General features: G+C 41.8%; 1 protein-coding gene and 1 long non-coding RNA gene across 2 annotated transcripts; one reads left to right on the forward strand and one right to left on the reverse strand.

Moving 5' to 3' along the window:
- The first annotated feature begins 403 nt into the window (after positions 1–403).
- LOC109770002 (protein FAR1-RELATED SEQUENCE 5-like) lies at positions 404–2,456 on the forward strand. The gene is made up of 6 exons (XM_073495588.1): positions 404–605; positions 725–810; positions 866–1,167; positions 1,239–1,411; positions 1,532–2,002; positions 2,176–2,456. Exons 1-6 carry the CDS (start codon positions 404–406, stop codon positions 2,454–2,456), a joined length of 1,515 nt encoding a protein of 504 aa, XP_073351689.1.
- A 53-nt stretch (positions 2,457–2,509) lies between these two features.
- On the reverse strand, positions 2,510–3,737 carry LOC120976204 (uncharacterized). Its single transcript, XR_012181050.1, has 4 exons — positions 3,570–3,737; positions 3,034–3,469; positions 2,861–2,936; positions 2,510–2,783 (listed from the first exon to the last, which is right to left on the reverse strand). It is a non-coding gene; the product is annotated as an uncharacterized lncRNA (long non-coding RNA).
- Between the last annotated feature and the right edge of the window lie 22,701 nt (positions 3,738–26,438).

Consider the following 26,438-nt stretch of genomic DNA (forward strand, 5'->3'; position numbering starts at 1 on the left):
GGCAAAAGTGGGACAGGTAGCTATGCGTATGTGGGCAAAACAGTTTTGTTTTTCTTGTTCTATGATGTTCTGCTGAAAAACTTTAGAGAAAAATGCTGAATGTGTATGTAAACATGTAAACACCTGCTAGAGCAGATAGGAACCAATTGGACTGATTATGGTTGTGTGGTTTGGCTTGCGTACGTAGAGCTGGGTTATGGTGGTGACAGCAAAATTGCTATTGCAGCAGGCAGACGGTGCCCTATTTTGTATGTCATTTCCATTGCGTGGCTTTGTCTCTATGCATGGAGTGGCCCTTGTCGATATATGTTTTTTTAGTGTCTAATGCTAGTATGTATGCTGACTCTTGTGGATTTTACCGGGTCGCAGAGTGAGGCTAGGGAAGGTACCTGATGAGAGGGGCATGAACCCGGACAGGAAGATGGCACTTGAGCTGTCTATCCATGCTTTTGCCGAAAAAAGTGAAGGGCATGTCGTCAGTCCAAAAATTGGCATGGAGTTTGACTCGCTGGATGAGGCGTATGAGTTCTACAACGTATATTCATGGGAAATAGGGTTCGGTATACGGCTGGCAAAGAGCAGGCTGAACGTGCAAAGAACAAGATGTATGCAAGAGATTGTCTGTGCATGTGCGGTACGTCTATGAAAAAAAAGCCATTCTTATTATGCATCCAAGTATCGATCATTTCATTGAGGTTGACAAACATCTTCTTTTCATTTTCAGGGGTCCCCGTTGAAGGAGAACAGCCGTTCTTCGAGGTGTGGTTGCAGTGCAATGATAAGGCTGCTCCGATCAAAGGATGGCGGTTGGTACATATCAGAGCACAAAGCAGGGCACCATCTGCTTTCCATTACATGTGGACAGAAAATGCATTGGAAGTCGCATAGGCATATAGATAGATACACCAAGGATCTTGTGAAACAGCTCAGGGATAATAATGTTGGCCTCGGAAAGGTTTTCAGCATTGTTGGTAGCTTATTTGGTGTCACGGAGAATGTGCCTTTTACAAAGAGGTCGTTGAAGACATTATGCAAGAAGCTCAACAAGGAGCAGTCGGATTTTGATGCTGTCAAGACTATGAACCTGCTTGGGGAGATGAAAGCTAATGATCTAGATTTCAACTATACCGTGCAAGTCGACGAGGAGAGCCGCATAAAGACACTTATGTGGGTTACTAGTAGGGGTGCGATCAGTACAGGTGTTTTGGAGATGCAATAACATTTGACACAACCTACAGGACAAACTTGTATGATATGCCATTTGGTCTCTTTGTCGGCGTCAACAACCACTTCCAGAGCATAATTTTCGGGGGAGCGATGATGAGAGACGAGAAAGAGGAAACATTCAAGTGGATCTTCAGGGAGTTTGTCCGTATGGTGGGTGGGAAACACCCGCAGACAATACTTACAGGTTGGTGTGCCGGAAACTGAGTTATGTTTCCATATCAGCATTAATCATGCCATTATTTCATTGTACAGTTATGATTGTCTGATCCTTTCCCTGTTTTGGTTTGTTGGGTTACAAATGCAGATCAGGCACGCTCCATGGAGCTGGCAATCGAAGCAGAGCTGCCCAATACCGTCCACCGTTGGTGCAAATGGCACGTTTTGAAAAAAGCTAAGGAGTCCATGGGTGTTCTTTGGAGCAAGAACAGCGAATTCAAACTGGAATTTCACAAGCTTGTCCATCACATGATCACGGAAGAAGAGTTTGAGGAGGGCTGGAGACAGATGTTGGAGAAATACTCTTTGAAGAAACATCCTTTCTTGACGCAAATATATGAGGTCAGGCATAAATGGGCGAAGCCGTACTTTAGAGGGGTGTTCTGTGCCAGGATGACAAGCACTCAACGGAGCGAGAGCGCCAACCATCCGTTGGAAGGTTACGTGCCGCCAGGGTGCTCAATGCATCTATTTCTTAAGCAGTTTCAGAAACTGCAATTTGACAGAGAGGCGGAGGAGAGTTTCCAGGAGAAGAGGACATCCCTGGTGCCTTGCAGGTGTAAGCTTAAGCCGAAAGCGGCCATGTGGATTTCCTGGAGCGACGACAATCCAGGGAGGAGGTACTACACGTGCGCCAGGGCAAGGGTTAGTATTTCGAAACCTCCATTTTCCTTTAGTATTGGTACTTGAGTTTTGGCCTGTAAGCTTGTCTCGTGGCAAATGTTCTTGCAGATGGGGGGTGCGAGTTCTTTGATTGGCACGATGATCCTATTGAAGATGAATACCTGAAACAACTGCTGATAGATCTGCGTGACAAGGTGCGTCTGCTGGAACGAATGAATGAAGAGCTCCGTTCGGAAGCGAGGGCGATGCAACATCTCCAAGAAAGCAGGCAGGAGGTTGCACAGCAAGTCCCAGAGCCAAACCTTGGCAGCCACCGCGCTGGATATGTGATGAATGTTGTTGTGTGCATTCTTGTGCTAGCACTTGTGTACAAGGTGTTCTGCATGTAGATGCAGATTAGTTGGAAGCAACCACGCAGCAAAACTCATCAGTTTGTGATGAGTTTTGTGATGCTTTATCTAGCTACGTGAGATGAAATAGTGTAATGCTCGAATTCTCATGCAGTACAAATGTGTCACAGAGATGTCCTTGAGCAAAAAGGAAATGGTAACATGATTTGTTGCTCGTTTGAACATCTGCTCGTCCTCCAAACTGCCCTACAGAACAAGGAACGTTCCTTTGATTGCTTCGAGTGAATCGTGTGCCGCCTTTGTTTGGTTCCCTTGCATCCGCATCAGCTCGTAAAGCATGAGGTTGCCGTGTGATTCCAATGTATCCTGGAAGGAGCAGAAATGTATTAGCACAGATAATTGAAAAGGAGTACATGGCTTCCGTGTCGTGGGCAAATATTTACTTTGGTCAATGGGATTTGTAGCCTGTCACCATCGTAATTCCTTGCAAAGAACGTAGCCCCCAAGCCAGTTTCATCTCTGGGAATTGGGAAGATTGGCGAGGCGATCATTAGGAAAAATGGAGACATGAAAAACAAGATGGAAAAAAGCGGCCATAGTGTAAAGTAAAACATACTTGTTTATTTTTTTCCCGCATTATGATAGGAAATGTGCGACCCCAGTTAGTGGAGTCGCAATGCCAAGAGCTGAAGAAATTATGTAGACAGTTAAACAGGGCAGCATGAAGTTTGTTGCTTACAAACTCATGCATGCTGACCCGCCGATTGCTATAACCAAAAGGTCCAACTGTTGGGTCTAACACGATGATGCATTTCCGCATCATATCAAACAGGTAGACAGCCCATCCGTCTGGGAGTATAGCTGGGATAAACCACTGCACAATAAAAATTTGGTTACTTATGTTCAATCTTCAAAAAATGCCATGGGCCAGCTGATGAAAATTTGTGTCGTACCATTATGCACGAAGCCGGGTTGCAAACACCTGTTCCTTCTTGGAAACCCGTGCGGATAGATTGAACAGTCAATGGATCGGCGTTTGACAAAACAGTTGTCTACGATCATGAGAACAAATGGGTCAATTTTATATGATGAACTATGCAAATATGGAAAGGTAATATGCACGGTTAAGTGCAAGGCTGGTAGGGGTCTCACAGCAAAGTCAGGCTCTATGTACTTCCTCCAGATGTTACCGGGCGTGTCCTTGGAGCAAGACTGATCCAGTTGGGCAAGCCTCCGAAATATAGCAGTACACAACTCATGTGACATTGGTGCTCCAGATGCAAGTTGTCACTGAATTTCAAACCCTTCGATTGATATTAACCTTGGTTTAAGATGTACAATCCAATTCCTATTGGAGCATTCAAAAAACACATGTGGTTAGGATATACCAAGTAAAAATGTGGAGGGGCGACAGAATAATTGATGTCTTGCGTTAATGTTTAACTTGCCTCTGCAAATTCGCCATGGAGGCTGCTGACATCCAGTCTCGTATAGCCCTAAGCGCGTTTTCTGGGGGTGGCGGGGGGACAGAACCGGCAACCCATGGGTCCCTCCCAAAGTTGCTCTGTGCAAGGTCAATCTTCACAGGTGCCCCGTCTATTGTTGCACCAAACAAAATCGCCGTGGGGGGTGGCCGCATCTCAGCATAATAAGTGACAAGGATCGCTGTTAGATCGTCATACGTTGACATGATGCTGCTGGCAATCTCCATAACCGTCGAATCATGTGCTATTGGTTTCTGTTTTTGACCAAGGACATCTTCTGCATTGGGGGAAGGTAAACAAAGCCTCTTCAACGGACCAGATTGTATACTTGATGATAAGCTTCCATCCCTTTTCCTCGAAATTGAACTACTGGCAGACAACGCACCTGTAAAAAATGTGTAAGCAAAGTCAGGGTTGTGCAGACGGAAAAATTGTTGCGGTGGTGATAAGGCAAAGGGTGTGAAAAAAACACACCTTCATGCAGCCCTGGGGCTGGAAGGCGTGGTCCAATCTTGCTGACTAGTGGGGTGCTTAGCTGATCAGTTGATGGAGTGGGAGGCACGGCGTGGATGGTTGTCTCTTCACTCTTCAGGATACACATTTTCCGTCCATGTGCCTTACAGCATGTACACATTTCTCCGAGGCACGCCATTAGCTTGTCAGTGAAGGTGAACATGTTCGATTGGAACGCTTGCCTCATTTCCGATATGTTTGCTAAGCCGCGTGCATTTTGTTCCCGTAGAAGTATGCCAAGCTTCTGAGCTGACTGTATTATTTAGTGCAAACATGAAAAACAAAAGTTATTGATCCGCGTACTTGAAGGGCGCCGGCTTCGTGTTAGAAAAAAAACTCACACAAGACACAAAAAATGTCTATCGGAATTCTTACTATGGTAGGGTACCGCGAGCGTATGTAATTCGAAAATTCCTATGGGCCATTTCTCGTGTAAGAAGATCGTAGCATTGGTGAGCATGGATTGGTTGCTCTTTTGGTGGCAATAGCAGGCCTAGCCATTTTTTCTGTAAGGGTATGATTCCCAGCTGACTCGAGCCCCCCGAAGATCGTACCACTCCTGACCTGTTTTTTGAAAAGAATGATGAGTATGACAGGGTGAAAAGGAACACACATTTGTTGTGTTGGGTGTGTATGCCGTTGCAAAAATGAAACCCATCTTCAACAAAATACCTTGCCGCCACTGAAAGTGACTTCTCCACCAGCGATGTTAACCGGGATTTGCTCAACCATCTTTTTCATTGACTCATAGTCGTACAGGCTTATCCTTGGTGTCACTCCTTCTGGCTTGTTCAGTACACCGAGCTCTAATCTGTCGAGGATAAAAACCTGGTTGCAGCAGAAAAATGTGGTCAGAAACAAAAACAGACATGAGAAAATGCATGATAAAAATGTTTACTCGTGACTCATGTATGAGAAAATGCATGAAACAAACAAAAACAGATATACGTGCCTGCAAGAACAGATGGCATCCGACTATATGTATCGTTGGGTTCCTCTTTGAAACATCATTTTTGAACTTCTTCACTGCTTGGAGCAAATTTTTCAGTACGTAAGCCCCCCAGTTCCAATCTTTGATCTTGCTGACATCGTTCAGTGCTGCCCAGAAATCTACTGATATGTAGTCATGTTTGGCGGTCGGGGCGAGCACATGTCCAATGATGAAAATCACAAATGCAATTTTGAAACAATCCTTCTCTGTTTCTGTTGATTCTTCTGATATGGGTCCAAGAAAGAATGATTCAGCAGCTTTGAGGCTGTGTGTGCCTTTCTCGCTAAATGACGCTGCTATCTATGTGTACTCGATACAACCTACAGATGGTTCAACGCCTTCACCTTCAATTGTTAGATTCCCACATGGGATGCCAAAAACATAGTTCAAATCCTTGTCAACCAAATCCAACACCCCCTGTGACTCCAGGTTCAAGGAGCAGGAATCTAAATCAACTCTATCCATCAAATAAGCACTGTATTTCAAGTTAATCTTCTGCCATGACTTCAACTCTAGCATTCCTCCGAAACCGGTTTCCCTAACTAGCTCCCACTTGAATTCACTAAACTGTGCTATTACTGAACCAGCCTTGAGCAGTGATAACCTAGAGGTGAAACATGGTGTGCCAGCTACTCCGGTTGAACAACCTGAACCATCACCATCGCTATTCCAATCTTCAGGAGATTGGGCGTTGTTTTCTACCCGATTGATAACCATCGCAGCTTGTACTCCACTAAAAGGAATTGACATTTTATCCCTCCCCGCCTGCCCATGAGACATATACGGTGACTTAGATTGGGGACGAATACAAGCAAAATAAGAGCAAAGAACGGCCATGCCGGCGGCGAGAAAAATGAGATGTGGCAGGATTGGCGTTCGGTACCTCTTCCGTGTGGACCAGATCCCCGCCGACTGGCCTCGCGCAGCGCCGCCAGATGAGGGGGCTCGCCGTGGTAGGGCAACTCGAGTGCCGAGGAACAGGCTGCCGCACCTCATTCAGTGGGAGCCAAGCTCCTTCCGATGAGAAGAACAGAGGAACACAGAGCTGCGTTGGGTGGAGGGGGAGGTAGATGGCAACATGGTGGGGTTGATGTGAGGGGATAGTAATTTTCCAGATGTGACACGACTGTAAAGGTGGGACACATAGCACGGCTGGTAGCTGTACCGCAGCGCCGAGAATCTCTGCTGCACTGGGAACTAATTAGAGACAACTTTACGTTTGTGTGCATGTGTACCGTGGTTAAATGCGTGGTTACCTGATTGCTTATAAAAATTAACGAAATAACATGAAATTAAGTTGCGGTAATATGCTAACTAATGCTATGGCACGTGTATAAAATGATCATTTCATTATGCAAACATCTGATTAAACACCATCATTGACACGCATAAACCCAAAAAAGTCATTAGCGATGATTAATTATGAGCGCTTGAAACACTACTGCGTGATTCCGTTGGTCATAGATGTGCCACGGTTACACATCTGCATCCATTTGTTCTCATCTGGACACGACTCGGCCACGAGGGCCACGACCGCCTGGTACACATCTGCAAAAGTGTGGAGCATCAGTACTGCATCGGTCAAGACTTGTGCGTACATGTCAGAGCCCCTAGGTGCTTCGCATGTGGGGTGTCCGCCAAAAATAAATGGAATACATCCACTATACACTGGCAGTGCGAATCTAGATGGTGGCGCGACGGCAGGGATAGCGGCCTGCCTGTAGCGCGGCCACCAAATGCATTTTTCGGCAATCTATGATGTCTCTTACCGATTTACCACTATCATTTTGGGGTTATGCATTAGAGACAGCTGCATTCACGTTAAATAGGGCACCATCTAAATCCGTTGAGATGACACCATATGAACTGTGGTTTGGCAAGAAACCAAAGTTGTCGTTTCTTAAAGTTTGGGGTTGTGATACTTATGTGAAAAAGTTTCATCTTGATAAGCTCAAACCCAAAATCGGAGAAATGTGTCTTCATAGGATACCCAAAGGAGACAGTTGGGTACACCTTCTATCACAGATCCGAAGGAAAGACATTCGTTGCTAAGAATGGATCCTTTCTAGAGAAGGAGTTTCTCTCGAAAGAAGTGAGTGGGAGGAAAGTAGAACTTGATGAGGTAACTGTACCTGCTCCCTTATTGGAAAGTAGTTCATCACAGAAATCTGTTCCTGTGACTCCTACACCAATTAGTGAGGAAGTTAATGATGATGATCATGAAACTTCAGATCAAGTTACTACCGAACCTCGTAGGTCAACCAGAGTAAGATCCGCACCAGAGTGGTATGGTAATCCTGTTCTGGAGGTCATGTTACTTGACCATGACGAACCTACGAACTATGAGGAAGCGATGATGAGCCTAGATTCCGCGAAATGGCTTGAGACCATGAAATCTGAGATGGGATCCATGTATGAGAACAAAGTGTGGACTTTGGTTGACTTGCCCGATGATCGGCAAGCATAGAAAATAAATGAATCTTCAAGAGGAAGACCGACGTTGATAGTAGTGTTGCTATATACAAAGCTAGACTTGTCGAAAAAGGTTTTTGACAAATTTCAAGATGTTGACTACGATGAGATTTTCTCACTCGTAGCGATGCTTAAGTCTGTCCGAATCATCTTAGCAAATTGCCACATTTTATGAAATCGGGCAAATGGATGTCAAAACTACATTCCTTAATGGATTTCTTAATGAAGAGTTGTATATGATGCAACCAGAAGGTTTTGTCGATCCTAAAGGTGCTAACAAAATGTGCAAGCTCCAGCGATCCATCTATGGACTGGTGCAAGCATCTCAGAGTTGGAATATACGCTTTGATGAGTTGATCAAAGCATATAGTTTTATACAGACCTGCGGTGAAGCCTGTATTTACAAGAAAGTGAGAGCACTACAACATTTCTGATAAGTATATGTGAATGACATATTGTTGATCGGAAATAATGTAGAATTTTCTAGAAAGCATAAAGGAGTATTTGAAAGGAGTTTTTCAAAGAAAGACCTCGGTGAAGCTGCTTACATATTGAGCATCAAGATCTATAGAGATAGATCAAGACGCTTGATAAGTTTTTTCAATGAGTACATACCTTGACAAGATTTTGAAGTAGTTCAAAATGGAATAGTCAAAGAAAGAGTTCTTGCCTGTGTTACAAGGTGTGAAATTGAGTAAGACTCAAAGCCCGACCACGGCAGAAGATAGAAAGAGAATGAAAGTCATTCCCTATGCCTCAGCCATAGGTTCTATAAAGTATGCCATGCTGTGTACCAGATCTATTGTATACCCTACATTGAGTTTGGCAAGGGATTACAATAGTGATCTAGGAGTAGATCACTGGACAACGGTCGAAATTATCCTTAACAGAATAAGGATATGTTTCTCGATTATGGAGGTGACAAAAGGTTCGTCGTAAAGGGTTACATCGATGCAAGTTTTGACACTGATCAAGATGACTCTAAGTCTCAATCCGGATACATATTGAAAGTGGGAGCAATTAGCTAAAGTAGCTCCGTGCAGAGCATTGTAGACATAGAAATTTGCAAAATACATACGGATCTGAATTTGGCAGACCCGTTGACTAAACTTCTCTCACAGGAAAAACTTGATCACACCTTAGTACTCTTTGGGTGTTAATCACATGGCGATGTGAACTAGATTACTGACTCTAGTAAACCCTTTGAGTGTTGTCCACATGGCAATGTGAACTATGGATATTAATCACATGGTGATGTGAACTATTGGTGTTAAATCACATGGCGATGTGAACTAGATCATTGACTCTAGTGCAAGTGGGAGAGTGAAAGAAATATGCCCTAGAGGCAATAATAAAGTTATTATTTATTTCCTTATTCCATGATAAATGTTTATTATTCATGCTAGAATTGTATTAACCAGAAACATAATACATGTGTGAATACATAGACAAACAGAGTGTCACTAGTATGCCTCTACTTGACTAGCTCGTTTATCAAAGATGGTTAAGTTTCCTAACCATAGACATGAGTTGTCATTTGATAAACAGGATCACATCATTAGGAGAATGATGTGATTGACTTGACCCATTCCGTTAGCTTAGCACTTGATCGTTTAGTATGTTGCTATTGCTTTCTTCATGACTTATACATGTTCCTATGACTATGAGATTATGCAACTCCCGTTTACCGGAGGAACACTTTGTGTGCAACCAAACGTCACAATGTAACTGGGTGATTATAAAGGTGCTCTACAGGTGTCTCCGAAGGTACTTGTTGAGTTGGCGTATTTCGAGATTAGGATTTGTCACTCCGATTGTCGGAGAGGTGTCTCTGGGCCCACTCGGTAATACACATCACTATAAGCCTTGCAAGCATTGTAACTAATGAGTTAGTTGCGAGATGATGTATTACGGAACGAGTAAAGAGACTTGCCGGTAACGAGATTTAACTAGGTATTGAGATACCGACGATCGAATCTCGGGCAAGTAACACACCGATGACAAAGGGAACAACGTATGTTGTTATGCGGTTTGACCGATAAAGATCTTCATAGAATATGTGGGAGCCAATATGAGCATCCAGGTTCCGCTATTGGTTATTGACCGGAGACATGTCTCGGTCATGTCTACATAGTTCTCGAAACCGTAGGGTCCACACGCTTAACGTTCGGTGACGATTTGTATTATGAGTTTATGTGATTTGATGACCGAAGGTAGTTCGGAGTCCTAGATGAGATCGGGGACGTGACTAGGAGTCTCAAAATGGTCGAGACGTAAAGATCGATATATTGGATGACTATATTCGGACATCGGAAAGGTTCCGAGTGATCCGGGTATTTTTTCGGAGTACCGGAGAGTTACGGGAATTCGTATTGGGCCTTAATGGGCCATACGGGAAAGGAGAGAAAGGCCTCAAAGGGTGGCCGCACCCCTCCCCATGGACTGGTCCGAATTGGACTAGGGAGGGGGGCGCCCCCTTCCTTCCTTCTCCTTTTCCCTTCCCTTTTTCCTATTCCATGTGGGAGGAGGAATCCTACTAGGACTAGGGAGTCCTAGTAGGACTCCACACTTGGGCGCGCCCTATGAGGGCCGGCCTCCTCCTCCCTCCATCCTTTATATACGTGGCCAGGGGGCACCCCATAGACACACAAGTTGATCTGTTGATCTATTCCAGCCGTGTGCGGTGCCCCCCTCCACCATATTCCACCTCGGTCATATCGTAGCGGTGCTTAGGCGAAGCCCTGCGTCAGTTGCAACATCATCACCGTCATCACGCCGTCGTGCTGACGGAACTCTCCCGCGAAGCTCTGCTGGATCGGAGTTCGCGGGACATCATCGAGTTGAACGTGTGCTGAACTCGGAGGTGCCGTACGTTCGGTACTTGGATCGGTCGGATCGTGAATACATACGACTACATCAACCGCGTTGTGCTAACGCTTTCGCTTTCGGACTACGAGGGTACGTGGACACACTCCCCCCTCTCGTTGCTATGCATCACCATGATCTTGCGTGTGCGTAGGATTTTTTTTGAAATTACTACGTTCCCCAAGAATATCCATGCTAGTTTATTTTCCTTTTTATGCTTTCTTCTTGTGTGTTTGAAAAACCTTAAGAAAACAAAAAACATTAGTAGTAGCTTTTAGCTAGTTTACTTTCTTGCTGTAGTAGTAGTAATTAAAAGAAAACCCAAAAATATTTCATGTTCTTCTTTTGCTTGTTGGGAGCTTTCCCGTGTATATAGTTTTATTTCTTTTCTTTTCTTTGGGGGTCGATAGGAGAAGACCATAATAAAATTGTTGAAGTGGCTCTTATATGCATTATTGTTGATTTAAACAAGAGCCCATATTGCCTTGTCTTCTCCTGTTTATTGAATGTCTGCAGATTCCAGTTTAGTCCAATGCACGTGCACTATTATTATTATTCACATCGTTCGGTCGTGCAAGTGAAAGGCAATTATGACGACATATGATGGACTGATTGAGATGAGAGAAGCTGGTATGAACTCGACCTCTCTTGTTTTTGTAAATATGATTAGTTCATCGTTCCTGATTCAGCCTATTATGAATAAACATGTTTGCAATGACAATTAGAGATTATAGTTACTTATGCCATGTTTAATTAGCTAGGAGTTTATAATGGTTTACCTTGCGTGCCAACATGCTATTAAAATGGTTGTGATGTGGTATGATAGGGTGGTTCCTCCTTTGAACGATTCGAGTGACTTGACTTGGCACATGTTCACACATGTAGTTGAAACAAAATCAACATAGCCTTCATGATATGTATGTTCATGGTGGATTATATCCTACTCATGCCTGCACTCAATGTTTATTAATTTTAATGCATGTTCATGACTGTTGTCGCTCTCTAGTTGGTCGCTTCCCAGTCTTTTGCTAGCCTTCACTTGTACTAAGCGGGAATACTGCTTGTGCATCCAATCCCTTAAACCCCAAAGTTATTCCATATGAGTCCACTATACCTTCCTATATGCGGTATCTACCTGCCGTTCCAAGTAAATTTGTATGTGCCAAACTCTAAACCTTCAAATGGAATTTTGTTTTGTATGCTCGAATAGCTCATGTATCAACTAGGGCTGTCAGTATCTTCCATGCTAGGCGGGTTATTCTCAAGAGGAGTGGACTCCGCTCCTCACTCGTGAGAAAATGGCTGGTCACCGGGATGCCCAGTCCCATGCTTTATGCAAATCAAATCAAAATAATTGCAAACAAAACTCCCCCGAGACATGTTGTTAGTTGGAGGCACTCGTTGTTTCGAGCAAGGCATGGATTGATGCTTGTTGGTGGAGGGGGAGTATAAACTTTACCATTCTGTTTGGGAACCGCCTATAATGTGTGTAGCATGGAAGATATCGCCATCTCTTGGTTGTTATATTGACAATGAAAGTATGCTGCTCAAAATGTTATTTATCTCTATTTCAAAACCGAGCTCTGGCACCTCTACAAATCTCTACTTCCCTCTGTGAAGGGCCTATCTATTTACTTTTATGTTGAGTCATCACCCTCTTATTAAAAAGCACCAGCTGGAAAGCGCTGCTGTCATTTGCATCCATTACTGTTAATTTATATTGGGTATGACTATGACTGGATCTCTTTTACCATGAATTACAATGTCTAGTCAGTCCTTGATCTTTAAAGGTGCTCTGCATTTATGTTCTGCGGTCTCAAAAAGGGCTAGCGAGATACCATCTTGTTATATCATATCAGGATTTTCTTGAGAAAGTGTTGTCATCCGAGATTTATTATTATTGCTCGCTAGTTGATTATGCCATTGATATGAGTAAACATGAGATCTAAGAGTTATTGTGAATATGGTTAGTTCATAATCTTTGCTGAAAACTTGAATGCTGGCTTTACATATTTACAACAACAAGAGCAAACAGAGTTTGTAAAAGTTTTTTTCTTTATCACTTTCAGTTTATCAACTGAATTGCTTGAGGACAAGCAAAGGTTTAAGCTTGGGGGAGTTGATACGTCTCCATCGTATCTACTTTTCCAAACACTTTTGCCCTTGTTTTGGACTCTAACTTGCATGATTTGAATGGAACTAACCCGGACTGACGTTGTTTTCAGCAGAATTGCCATGGTGTTATCTTTGTGCAGAAACAAAAGTTCTCGGAATGACCTGAAACTTCACGAAGATTATTTTTGGAAATAATAAAAAATACTGGCGAAAGAATCAAGGCCAGGGGGCCCACACCCTTTCCACGAGGGTGGGGGTGCGCCTGCCCCCCTGGGCGCGCCCCCTGCCTCGTGGGCCCCCTGGAGCTCCACCGACCTCAACTCCAACTCCATATATTCGTGTTCGGGGAGAAAAAATCAGAGAGAAAGATTCATCGCGTTATACGATATGGAGCCGCCGCCAAGCCCTAAGCTCTCTCGGGAGGGCTGATCTGGAGTCCGTTCGGGGCTCCGGAGAGGGGAATCCATCACCGTCGTCATCATCAACCATCCTCCATCACCAATTTCATGATGCTCACCGCCGTGCGTGAGTAATTCCATCGTAGGCTTGTTGGACGGTGATGGGTTGGATGAGATTTATCATGTAATTGAGTTAGTTTTGTTAGGGTTTGATCCCTAGTATCCACTATGTTCTGAGATTGATGTTGCTATGACTTTGCTATGCTTAATGCTTGCCATGATTTCAGATCTGAACTTATTATGTTTTCATGAATATATGTGAGTTCTTGATCCTATCTTGCAAATCTATAGTCACCTACTATGTGTTATGATCCGGCAACCCCGAAGTGACAATAATCGGGACCACTCCCGGTGATGACCGTAGTTTGAGGAGTTCATGTATTCACTATGTGTTAATGCTTTGGTCCGGTACTCTATTAAAAGGAGGATTTAATATCCCTTAGTTTCCAATAGGACCCCGCTGCCACGGGAGGGTAGGACAAAAGATGTCATGAAAGTTCTTTTCCATAAGCACGTACGACTATATTCGGAATACATGCCTACATTACATTGATGAATTGGAGCTAGTCCTGTGTCACCCTATGTTATGACTGTTACATGATGAACCACATCCGGCATAATTCTCCATCACCGATCCAATGCCTACGAGCTTTTCACATATTGTTCTTCGCTTATTTACTTTTCCGTTGCTACTGTTACAATCACTACAAAACCCAAAAATATTACTTTTGCTACCGTTACTATCATACTACTTTGCTACTAAATACTTTGCTGCAGATATTAAGTTATCCAGGTGTGGTTGAATTGACAACTTAACTGCTAATACTTGAGAATATTCTTTGGCTCCCCTTGTGTCGAATCAATAAATTTGGGTTGAATACTCTACCCTCGAAAACTGTTGCGATCCCTTATACTTGTGGGTTATCAGGAGCCTAGGAGGGGGCGCCCCCCCCCCCCCAAGCCCAATCCTAATTGGGTGGGGGGCCGGTCCCCCCCTTTCCTTCCTCCTTCCTCCCCTTCCTTCCTCTCCTAGTCCAATTAGGGAAGGGGGGAATCCTACTCCCGGTGGGAGTAGGACTCCTCTAGGGCGCGCCATAGAGGGCCGGCTCTCCCCCTCCTCCACTCCTTTATATACGGGGGAGGGGGTACCCCATAGACACACAAGTTAACATTGTCTTAGCCGTGTGCGGTGCCCCCTCCACCATAATCCACCTCGGTCATACTATTGCAGTGCTTAGGCGAAGCCCTGCACCGGTAACTTCATCATCTCCGTCATCACGCCGTCGTGCTGACGAACCTCTCCCTCGACACTCAGCTGGATCGAGAGTTCGTGGGACGTCACCGAGTTGAACGTGTGCAGATCGCGGAGGTGCCGTACTTTTGGTACTAGGATCGGTCGGATCGTGAAGACGTACGACTACATCAACCGCGTTGTCATAACGATTCCGCTTTCGGTCTACGAGGGTACGTAGACAACACTCTCCCCTCTCGTTGCTATGCATCACCTAGATGGATCTTGCTTGTGCATAGGAATTTTTTTGAAATTACTGCGTTCCCCAACATTGTTTTGGTCGTTGCCTTCCACGACCTTCTCACAGAGAAGGTCGTGAATTTCAGTTTATGACCGTCAACTTTTGACCATCTGTTTTTGGTCACAAAAAGGTCGCAAATGAAAAACAATGACCTTTCAGCGACCAATAGTGATGGTCGCAAATTGACATATTTCTTGTAGTGTACCTTGCTGTTTTTATTTATTCAGATTATAAAAATATATTTCTACCATCAATATTACACTTTTATCACCATCTCTTCGCCGAACTAGTGCACCTATACAATTTTCCATTGTATTCGGTGTGTTCGGGACACAAGAGATTTCTTATATTTGGTTGCAGGGTCGTTTGAGAGAGACCATCTTCATCCTACACCTCCCACGGATTGATAAACCTTAGGTCATCCACTTGAGGGAAAATTTCTACTGTCCTACAAAACTCTGCGCTTGGCGGCCCAACACGAGTCTACGAGAATAAAGTTGCGTAGTAGACATCAAGCTCTTTTCTGGCACCGTTGCCGGGGAGGTGAGTGCTTGAAGGTATATCTTTGGATCTTGCAATTGAATCTTTTAGTTTCTTGTTTTAGCACTATTTTGGTTTATAAAAGAAAACTACATAAAAATGGAATTTAGGTTGCATCATATTATTGATCATCTTTATAATATCTTTCTTGAAAATGATGGTTTGGAAAATTGTTCTCAATTGTTAGAAGAAGAAGTCAATAAAATGTTTGGCACAAAGTATTTGAATGATGGGCATGATTGCAATGTTGTTAGTATGAATTCTTTGAATATCCAAAATGCTAATGATGATTGCACAAGTCATGACAAAAATGTTTCTTATAAGCATGTCACTTTTTGTGGAGTGAATTGGGATTGCCTTTGCACACCAGAAAGGGAAGATAGATTTTGTAAGAAGCATAAATATTTAGAAACAAAAAGGTTGCAAGAGAGGCTAGATGATTGTGCTGAAAGATGTAATTTTTTCCGCCATCCTTGTGAACTTTGCAATGAACATGGTCATTTAAATCTTCAATGCAGATTCTTTCATGATCAAATAGTATACAAAAATTGTGATAACTTGATTACCCTTGAGCATCATAAAGAGCTTAGTCTTCTTTTGGGGTATGAAGAAATGAAACGTATAACTAAGGATTTTCCAAATCCTGAGAGATTTCTTGATTTTGATCTAGAAGAAATTTATATGTTTTGTGCGGTAAATTGCATTGAGAATCCTTATATTGCCAACTACCTAAAGACAAGAAAACAAATGTAATATGAAGAGAGTACTAATGAAAGGGAAAATATTTCCCAAAACCCTCCTAGTGTTTATTATGATGAAGCAGGTAACAAGGAGGAACTTCCTATCCAATCGATCTCTTCAATAAGGAGCTCGAAAAAACTAATTGAACCCACACATGATGTGGTGAAGAAGAAGAAAAGAAGAAAGAAGAGAGGTAAAAAGGTATCTCTCCCAAATAATGTTGCTCCTATTATTGTTGTGCCTCATGAAAATGAATCAAAAATAATTGTGGAAGATGATGCACTTGATGATGATATTGCTTCTATGTCTTATGGCACAATGACCGAAAGCACTATTGATGATGATTTTGTTATGACTATTGCTTGTTGTGATGATTATGGTTGGGAAGATAATGATACTTCTTATAATCTTGGAAATATTTTTGGCACTTGCTTGGAAGAATATGATAATAATGTTTGCTATACTATTGGTGCTATTCATGCTATTGATAAGAATGATTGTGATGATATGAAAAACCACAAGCTTGGGGATGCTATGTTTGATGAGTATGATATGTTTGAAGATTTATTTGCTAGAAATAATGCTTGTCCTAAGCTTGGGGATGCTTTGCTTAATGAATATGATCCTTTGATTCCTTCTACTTTCGATAAGAAAATTTATTATGATGATAGCATGCCGCCTATTTATGATGATTACATTGATGAAAGTGGGTTTGGAAGAGTGTCAACTCTAGGTAGTAGTGATCCCACTATTTTGGAGGGTGTTGAATCTTATTACAATATTGATGAAAGTGGATTTGGAGAGGTCATGACTTTATTTAGTGATACATCCACTATTTTGGAAGAGGATTCAATTGATTATGATAATGAAGTTGCTATCTATGATGATTATTATGATGACATGTATGCCATAAAGAGTGATAAATCTTCTATGCTTGTGCATCATGAAAAGAGTGTTGTTTGTGATAGTTATATTGTTGAATCCATTCATGATGCCTCTAAAAATTATTATGAGAGAGGAACTTATGCTCTTCCAATTCTCAATAATGTCAAGTTTCTTCTCTATGTGTTGATTGTTTTGAAGTTGCACTTGTTTTGCCTTCCTATGCTAGTTGATTCTTGTTCGCATAAGTTGTTTGCTCACAAAATCCCTGTGCATAGGAAGTCGGTTAGACCTAAATGTGCTAGTCATATGTTTCATGATGCTCTCTTCATGTTTCAATTCTTATCTTTTATGCGAGCATCATTGAAATCATCATGCCTAGCTTAAAAGGCATTAAAGAAAAGCGCTTGTTGGGAGACAACCCAACACTTTTACCTACTGTTTTTGTGTGTTCACATGATTCTGCTACTGTATTGATCATGTTTTATTGCTTTTGTTTCAATAAAGTGCCAAGTAAAGCCTCTAGGATCATGTTGGGTGATAGTTGCTTTGATCTTGCTGAAAAACAGAAACTTTTGCGCTCACGAAAATAAGTCTCATTTTAACAGAAGAGTGCTTTTGAGTTGATACTTTTTGCAGAAGATTAATATACAAATTGCTCACGTGGTCTAATTTTTCAGAACTTTTTGAGTAGCATAAGTATGGTTATTCTGCAGATCACTAAAGATTGTTCTGTTTTTGACAGATTCAGTTTTCAATGCATAGTTTGCTTGTTTTCTAGTTTCTATGTCTTATATTGCTCAATATAAATTGTGGAAATGATATGCTACAGTAGGCATTGTGTGGAAACAATTATGAATCTTTTCTTTGACAGTACCAAAGTGAAATGGTTTGCTCTTTATCATACTAACCTATCTCACGAAGTCCCATTAAGTTTTGTGTGATTGAAGTTTTCAAGTTTTGGGTGAGATGTCGATATGAGGAGAATAAGGAGTGAGAAGACCCTAAGCTTGGGGGTGCCCAAGGCACCCCAAGTTAATATCCAAGGAACATCCAAGCAACTAAGCTTGGGGATGCCCCGGAAGGCATCCCCTCTTTCGTCTCCAATATTATCGGTAACCTCACTTGGAGCTATATTTTCATTCGTCACATGATATGAGTTTTACTTGGAGCGTCATTTTATTTTGTTAGGATTTGCTTGCTATTATTTAGAATAATGTTTTGCATCTTTCATTTCAATAAAAATGTCAAGGATAGCCTTTACCATGCTTATTTTGCAAGTCTACATGTTGCTATTTGAAAACAGAAAGTTTATCGATGTTGCAAAAATTCCCTAGAAAAATCAGAATGTGATAAAATGTTGAAATTTTTTGCATAGTAAGTTCTGATAAATTTTATACAGTGTGGTAAATTTTTTCATAATTTTTGGAGTTTAAGAAGTATTGATACTCTTGCATTCTTTACAGATTGTACTATTTTGGCAGATTGCTGTTATGGTTGCATTGTTTGCATATGTTTGCTTGTTTAATGATTCTATTTGCGGATAGGAGTATTAAATATGCAGAGGCACTTAGTATGGAATGTTGAATAATAATTTTAGTGATTTTCTACAGTAGAGAATGATAAGGTTTTTGCATTGGTTTATACTAACTTATCTCACGAGTTCTTGTTGAGTTTTGTGTGGATGAAGTTTTTAAGATTTAGGGAAACCGTGATATAAAAGGAATTAAGGAGACACAGAAGCTCAAGCTTGGGGATGCCCAAGGCACCCCAAGATAATATTTCAAGAAGTCTCAAGCATCTAAGCTTGGGGATGCCCCGGTAGGCATCCCACCTTTCTTCATCAACAATTGTCAGTTAGTCTCGGTTGAGCCTAAGGTTTTGCTTCACATGATGTGTGTTATCCTAGGAATGTCTTTTTATTTTGTTTTGCTTGCTGTTTTAATAAAGTACTTAGATCTGAAAGTTTTTAAATAAAATAGAGTCCTCAAATAGTTGCCAGGGAGGCTAGGTAAGCGGCACGCACATCCCGTCAACGAAGCTCTTTTCTATGGAATTTCTCTAGTGCTTCACTTATATCTTTTTGAGCACGGTGTGCTTTAGTACTTTTGAAGAAATTCTCTCTTGCTTCACTTAAATTAATTTGAGAGAAATAAATATTATGTTCATGATCTTCACTTATATTTATTTGAGCTTATCAAAAGCAACACATGAAAATTAGTTCCAAAGTGATAGATATCCAAGAAGGATATAATAAAAACTTTCATGAAGATCATTGGACAAAATAAACTTGATTCCTTGTAATAATTTTGAGATATGATGATGCGATATGTGAGTCATGTTGATGAGTAATTGTGCTTTAGTAAGAATATTGGTGTTAAGGTTTGTGATTCCCTATGCAAGCACGAAAGTCAATAGTTATGCAATGAAACTATATCCTACTTGTGGTGCATTATTAGGTGTTAATTATGCTCAATGCTCGCTTATGATATTATTCGTTTCTTGGTTGGTCGCTTCTCAATCTTTTGCTAGCCTTCATTTTGCACTAAGTATGATCACTACTTGTGCATCCAAAATCCTTTAAACCAGTTTTGCCACATGAGTCCACTATACCTACCTATATGCGGTATTCTTTTGCCGTTCTAAGCAAATTTGTATGTGCCATCTCTAATTTTCAAAATAAATTTCTCTTTTGCGTGCTCGTACCGCTCGCGAGGCAGTGAGGGGTGGCCAATATTTTCCATGCTAGATGTGTTATTCTCACGATGAGTGTTTATTCACTTGTCATTGCACGAGAGTAAGGCAAAGGTATTAGGGATGCCCAGTCCTGAAATGAAAAATGAATTTACTTTATGTTGTCAAATAATAAATTCCTTGGAAAGTGTTGGTATGGAGGGCACCCGTGGATACGGTTAGCCATGGAAAGTGAAAGTATGGTGGAAAAAGGAATACATTTTATTTTCTATTTGGGAACCGCTGACATATCTAGCATGGAAAGTGTTGGCAGCTCTAAGTCATTTTCGTTGGTGGGAAAAGTATGCCTCTCAAAATGTTTTTTATCTCTCAATTTTCGCTTTGAGCTCTGGCACCTCTACAAATCCCTACTTCCCTCTGCGAAGGGCCTTTCTTTTACTTTATGCAATTTTTATTTTTAATTTGAGTCTCCATCTTCTCTTATAAAGCACCAACTAGGAGGCACTATGATCATACTTGAGCATTGGGTGTAGCTAATATGCGAGTGTGTTTCATGAATGGATCAATGATTGAGCATGATGGGCCAGGGATAACTTATTTAGCGTTGATATTTTGAAAGACATGGTTGCTTGTTGGTATGATTGAGTATTCAAATCCTCATGTCAAAACTAGACTATTGCTTTGAACCATATAAAAGTCCAAATGTCCATACTACAAAAGAAAAGAATATGTGATGAATATGATAGGTAGCTTTCCACAACAAATATTCCATTTTCAATTGCTACTTTATCATGATAAGTTTTATGAGAAAGAGTTGCTGTTATGATGCTAGGAAAAGTGATTGAAATTATCATTGATCAAACTTATGCAGTTTGCTAGCATTCACACTTCATAAATTATTTCTTTTATCATTTACCTACTCGAGGACGAGTAGGAATAAAGCTTGGGGATGCTGATACGTCTCCAACTTATCTATAATTTATGAAGTATTCATGCCATATTTACAACAATTTTATATGGTTTTGGTATGATTTGTATGGAACTAACCCGAAGTGACGCTATTTTCAGCAGAACTACCGTGGTGTTGTTTTTTGTGCAGAAATGGAAGTTCTCCAAATGAGCTGAAACTTTTTGATGATTTTTTTGGAACAAAAGAGACCCCCGAAGCTTCGTGGAAGGACCAGAAGGTGAAGGAGTAGGGCACAAGACACCGGGGCACACCTGGGCCCTTGTCCGTGCCCCGGTGGGTTGTGCTCACCTCGAGGCCCATCTTCGCGTGAAACCGACGCCAAAAAATCCTATAAATAGAGAAACCATCAGAAATAACCCTAGATCGGAAGTTCCGCCGCCGCAAGGTCTCTGTATCCACGAAACCCAATCTAGATCCCGTTCCGGCACCCTGCGGAGGGGGGAATCATCTCCGGTGGCCATCTTCATCATCCCGGCGGCCACCACGATAAGGAGGGAGTAGTCAACCCTCGGGGTTGAGGGTTTGTACCAGTAGCTACATGTTTAATCTCTCTCTCTCGTGATCTATATCATGGGCTTTGTTAATATAGTTGGATCATATGATGTTTCTCCCCGTTATACTCTTGTTATGATGAATTGAGTTTTTACCCTTTGAAGTTTTGTATTGTCGGATTGAATATTCAAAGATGAGAACACATGATGTATGTCTTGCAATATGAATACTTGAGGTGACAAATGGGGTATCATATTGATTCACTTGATATGTTTTATGGCATTCAACTTGCGGATTCCCGCGGTGATATTGGGGTAATCTATGCATAGGAGTTGATGCACGTTTTTATTATCTTTTTGATAGAAACTTTGGGATCTCCTTGTAGTTCTTTGTGTGGACTGAGTATTATGAATATGAATTTGCTTTGGTGTTATTCTAGTACGAACTCTTGATTAGATCGATCGGGAAGAATAGCTTGCGTTATTCTAGTACGAACTCTAGGATAGGTTGATCGGAAAGAATAGCTTTGAGGTGGTCTCATACCCTCCAAACAATTTCTATCTTTTGTTCTCCACTAATAGGAACTCGGGAGTGATTCTTTGCTGCACTTTGAGGGAAATCATATGATCCAACTATGTTAGTGTTGGGGAATGTAGTAATTTCAAAAAAATTCCTACGCACACGCAAGATCATGGTGATGCATAGCAACGAGAGGGGAGAGTGTTGTCCACGTACCCTCGTAGACCGAAAGCGGAAGCGTTAACACAACGCGGTTGATGTAGTCGAACGTTTTCACGATCCGACCGATCAAGTACCAAACGCACGGCACCTCCGAGTTCAGCACACGTTCAGCTCGATGACGTCCCTCGAACTCCGATCCAGCCGAGTGTTGAGGGAGAGTTTCGTCAGCACGACGGCGTGGTGACAATGATGATGTTCTACCGACGCAGGGCTTCGCCTAAGCACCGCTACGATATTATCGAGGTGTAATATGGTGGAGGGGGGCACCGCACACGGCTAAGAGATCAATGATCAATTGTTGTGTCTATGGGGTGCCCCCCTGCCCCCGTATATAAAGGAGCAAGGGGGGAGGCGACCGGCCTAGGAGGAGGGCGCGCCAAGGGGGGAGTCCTACTCCCACCGGGAGTAGGACTCCTCCTTTCCTTGTTGGAGTAGGAAAAGGGAAGGGAGAAGGAGAAAGAAGGAAGGGGGCGCCCCCCCTCCCTAGTCCAATTCGGACTAGTCCATGGGGAGGGGTGCGGCCACCCTTTGGGGCCTTTCCCGTATGGCCCATTAAGGCCCAATACGAATTCCCGTAACTCTCCGGTACTCCGAAAAATACCCGAATCACTCGGAACCTTTCTGAAGTCCGAATATAGTCGTCCAATATATCAATCTTTACGTCTAGGCCATTTCGAGACTCCTCGTCATGTCCCCGATCTCATCCGGGACTCCGAACTCCTTCGGTACATCAAAACACATAAACTCATAATATAACCGTCATCGTAACGTTAAGCGTGCGGACCCTACGGGTTCGAGAACTATGTAGACATGACCGAGACACCTCTCCGGTCAATAACCAATAGCGGAACCTGGATGCTCATATTGGGTCCCACATATTCTACGAAGATCTTTATCGGTCAGACCGCATAACAACATACGTTGTTCCCTTTGTCATCGGTATGTTACTTGCCCGAGATTCGATCGTCGGTATCTCGATACCTAGTTCAATCTCGTTACCGGCAAGTCTCTTTTACTCGTTCCGTAATACATCATCCCGCAACTAGCTCATTAGTTGCAATGCTTGCAAGGCTTATAGTGATATGCGTTACCGAGTGGGCCCAGAGATACCTCTCCGACAATCGGAGTGACAAATCCAAATCTCGAAATACGCCAACCCAACAAGTACCTTCGGAGACACCAGTAGAGCACCTTTATAATCACCCAGTTACGTTGTGACGTTTGGTAGCACACAAAGTGTTCCTCCGGTAAACGGGAGTTGCATAATCTCATAGTCATAGGAACATGTATAAGTCATGAAGAAAGCAATAGCAACATACTAAACGATCGAGTGCTAAGCTAACGGAATGGGTCAAGTCAATCACATCATTCTCCTAATGATGTGATCCCGTTAATCAAATGACAACTCATGTCTATGGCTAGGAAACATAACCATGTTTGATCAACGAGCTAGTCAAGTAGAGGCATACTAGTGACACTCTGTTTGTCTATGTATTCACACATGTATCAAGTTTCTGGTTAATACAATTCTAGCATGAATAATAAACATTTATCATGATATAAGGAAATAAATAATAACTTTATTATTGCCTATAGGGCATATTTCCTTCAGTCTCCCACTTGCACTAGAGTCAATAATCTAGTTCACATCGCCATGTGATTTAACATCAATAGTTCACATCACCATGTGATTAACACCCATAGTTCACATCGTCATGTGATCAACACCCAAAGGGTTTACTAGAGTCAGTAATCTAGTTCACATCGCTATGTGATTAACACCCAAAGAGTACTAAGGTGTGATCATGTTTTGTTTGTGAGATAATTTTAGTCAACGGGTCTGTCACATTCAGATCCGTAAGTATTTTGCAAATTTCTATGTCTACAATGCTCTGCACGGAGCTACTCTAGCTAATTGTTCCCTCTTTCAATATGTATCTAGACCGAGACTTAGAGTCATCTAGATTAGTGTCAAAACTTGCATCGACGTAACCCTTTACGACGAACCTTTTGTCACTTCCATAATCGAGAAACATATCCTTATTCCAGTAAGGATAATTTTGACCGCTGTCCAGTGATCTACTCCTAGATCACTATTGTACTCCCTTGCCAAAATCAGTGTAGGGTATACAATAGATCTGGTACACAGCATGGCATACTTTATAGGACCTATGGCCGAGGCATAGGGAATGACTTTCATTCTTTTTCTATCTTCTGCCGTGGTCGGGCTTTGAGTTTTACTCAATTTCACACCTTGTAACACAGGCAAGAAACTCTTTCTTTGACTGTTCCATTTTGAACTACTTCAAAATCTTATTAAGGTATGTACTCATTGAAAAAACTTATCAAGCGTCTTGATCTATCTCTATAGATCTTGATGCTCAATATATAAGCAGCTTCACCGAGGTCTTTCTTTGAAAAACTCCTTTCAAACACTCCTTTATGCTTTGCAGAATAATTCTACATTATTTCTGATCAACAATATGTCATTCACATATACTTATCAGAAATGTTGTAGTGCTCCCACTCACTTTCTTGTAAATACAGGCTTCACCGCAAGTCTGTATAAAACTATATCCTTTGATCAACTTATCAAAGCGTATATTCCAACTCCGAGATACTTGCACCAGTCCATAGATGGATCGCTGGAGCTTGCATATTTTGTTAGCACCTTTAGGATTGACAAAACCTTCTGGTTGCATCATATACAACTCTTCTTTAATAAATCCATTAAGGAATGCAGTTTTTGTTTATCCATTTGCCAGATTTCATAAAATGCGGCAATTGCTAACATGATTCGGACAGACTTAAGCATCACTGCGAGTGAGAAAATCTCATCATAGTCAACACCTTGAACTTTGTCAAAAACCTTTTTTCCGACAAGTCTAGCTTTGTAGATAGTAACACTACTATCAGCGTCCATCTTCCTCTTGAAGATCCATTCAATCTTAATGGCTTTCCGATCATTTGGGAAAGTCAATCAAAGTCCATACTTTGTTCTCATACATGGATCTTATCTCAGATTTCATGAACTCAAGCCATTTTGCGGAATCTGGGCTCACCATCGCTTCTTCATAGTTCATAGGTTCGTCATGGTCTAGTAACATAACCTCCAGAACAGGATTACCGTACCACTCTGGTGCGGATCTTACTCTGGTTGACCTACGAGGTTCAGTAATAACTTGATCTGAAGTTCCATGATCATCATCATTAACTTCCTCACTAATTAGTATAGGCGTCACAGAAACTGGTTTCTGCGATGAACCATTTTCCAATAAGGGAGCAGGTACAATTACCTCATCAAGTTCTACTTTGCTCCCACTCACTTCTTTCGAGAGAAACTCCTCCTCTAGAAAGGATCCATACTTAGCAACGAATGTCTTGCCTTTCGGATCTGTGATAGAAGGTGTACCCAACTGTCTCCTTTGGGTATCCTATGAAGACATATTTCTCTGATTTGGGTTTGAGCTTACCAGGATGAAACTTTTTCACATAAGCATCGCAACCCCAAACTTTAAGAAACAACAACTTTGGTTTCTTGCCAAACCACATAAGATGTCGTCTCAACGGATTTAGATGGTACCCTATTTAACGTGAATGCTGCTGTCTCTAATGCATAACCCCAAAACGATAGTGGTAGATCGGTAAGAGACATCATATATCGCACCATATCTAATAAAGTACGGTTATGATGTTCGGACACACCATTACACTGTGGTGTTCCAGGTGGCGTGAGTAGTGAAACTATTTCACATTGTTTTAACTGAAGGCCAAACTCATAACTCAAATACTCTTCTCTACGCTCAGATCGTAGAAACTTTATTTTTCTTGTTACGATGATTTTCCACTTCACTCTGAAATTATATGAACTTTTCAAATGTTTCAGACTTATGTTTCATTAAGTAGATATACCCATATCTGCTCAAATCATCTGTGAAGGTGAGAAAATAACGATATCCGCCACAAGCCTCAATATTCATTGGACCACATACATCTGTATGTATGACTTCCAACAAATCTGTTGCTCTCTCCATAGTTCCGGAGAACGGCGTTTTAGTCATCTTGCCCATGAGGCATGGTTCGCAAACATCAAGTGATTCCAAAATCCCATCAGTATGGAGTTTCTTCATGCGCTTTACACCAATATGACCTAAACGGCAGTGCCACAAATAAGTTGCACTATCATTATTAACTTTGCATCTTTTGGCTTCATTATTGTGAATATGTGTATCACTACGATTGAGATCCAACAAACCATTTTATTGGGTGTATGACCATAGAAGGTTTTATTCATGTAAACAGAACAACAATTATTCTCTAATTTAAATGAATAACCGTATTGCAACAAACATGATCAAATCATATTCATGCTCAACGCAAACACCAAATAACACTTATTTAGTTTCAACACTAATCCCGAAAGTATAGGGAGTGTGCGATGATGATCATATCAATCTTGGAATTACTTCCAACACACATCGTCACCTCGCCTTTTACTAGTCTCTGTTTATTCTGCAACTCCCGTTTCGAG

Source organism: Aegilops tauschii, chromosome 3 (genome assembly GCF_002575655.3).
Source record: "Aegilops tauschii subsp. strangulata cultivar AL8/78 chromosome 3, Aet v6.0, whole genome shotgun sequence".
NCBI lineage: Eukaryota > Viridiplantae > Streptophyta > Magnoliopsida > Poales > Poaceae > Aegilops > Aegilops tauschii.

Coding starts and splice junctions, on each gene's coding strand:
- LOC109770002 (XM_073495588.1), top strand. CDS start 404: ATGAACCCGGACAGGAAGATGGCACTTGAGCTGTCTATCCATGCTTTT. Junction 606..724: donor GAACGTGCAAAGAACAAGAT/GTATGCAAGAGA, acceptor TTTCATTTTCAG/GGGTCCCCGTTGAAGGAGAA. Junction 1,168..1,238: donor AGCCGCATAAAGACACTTAT/GTGGGTTACTAG, acceptor CACAACCTACAG/GACAAACTTGTATGATATGC.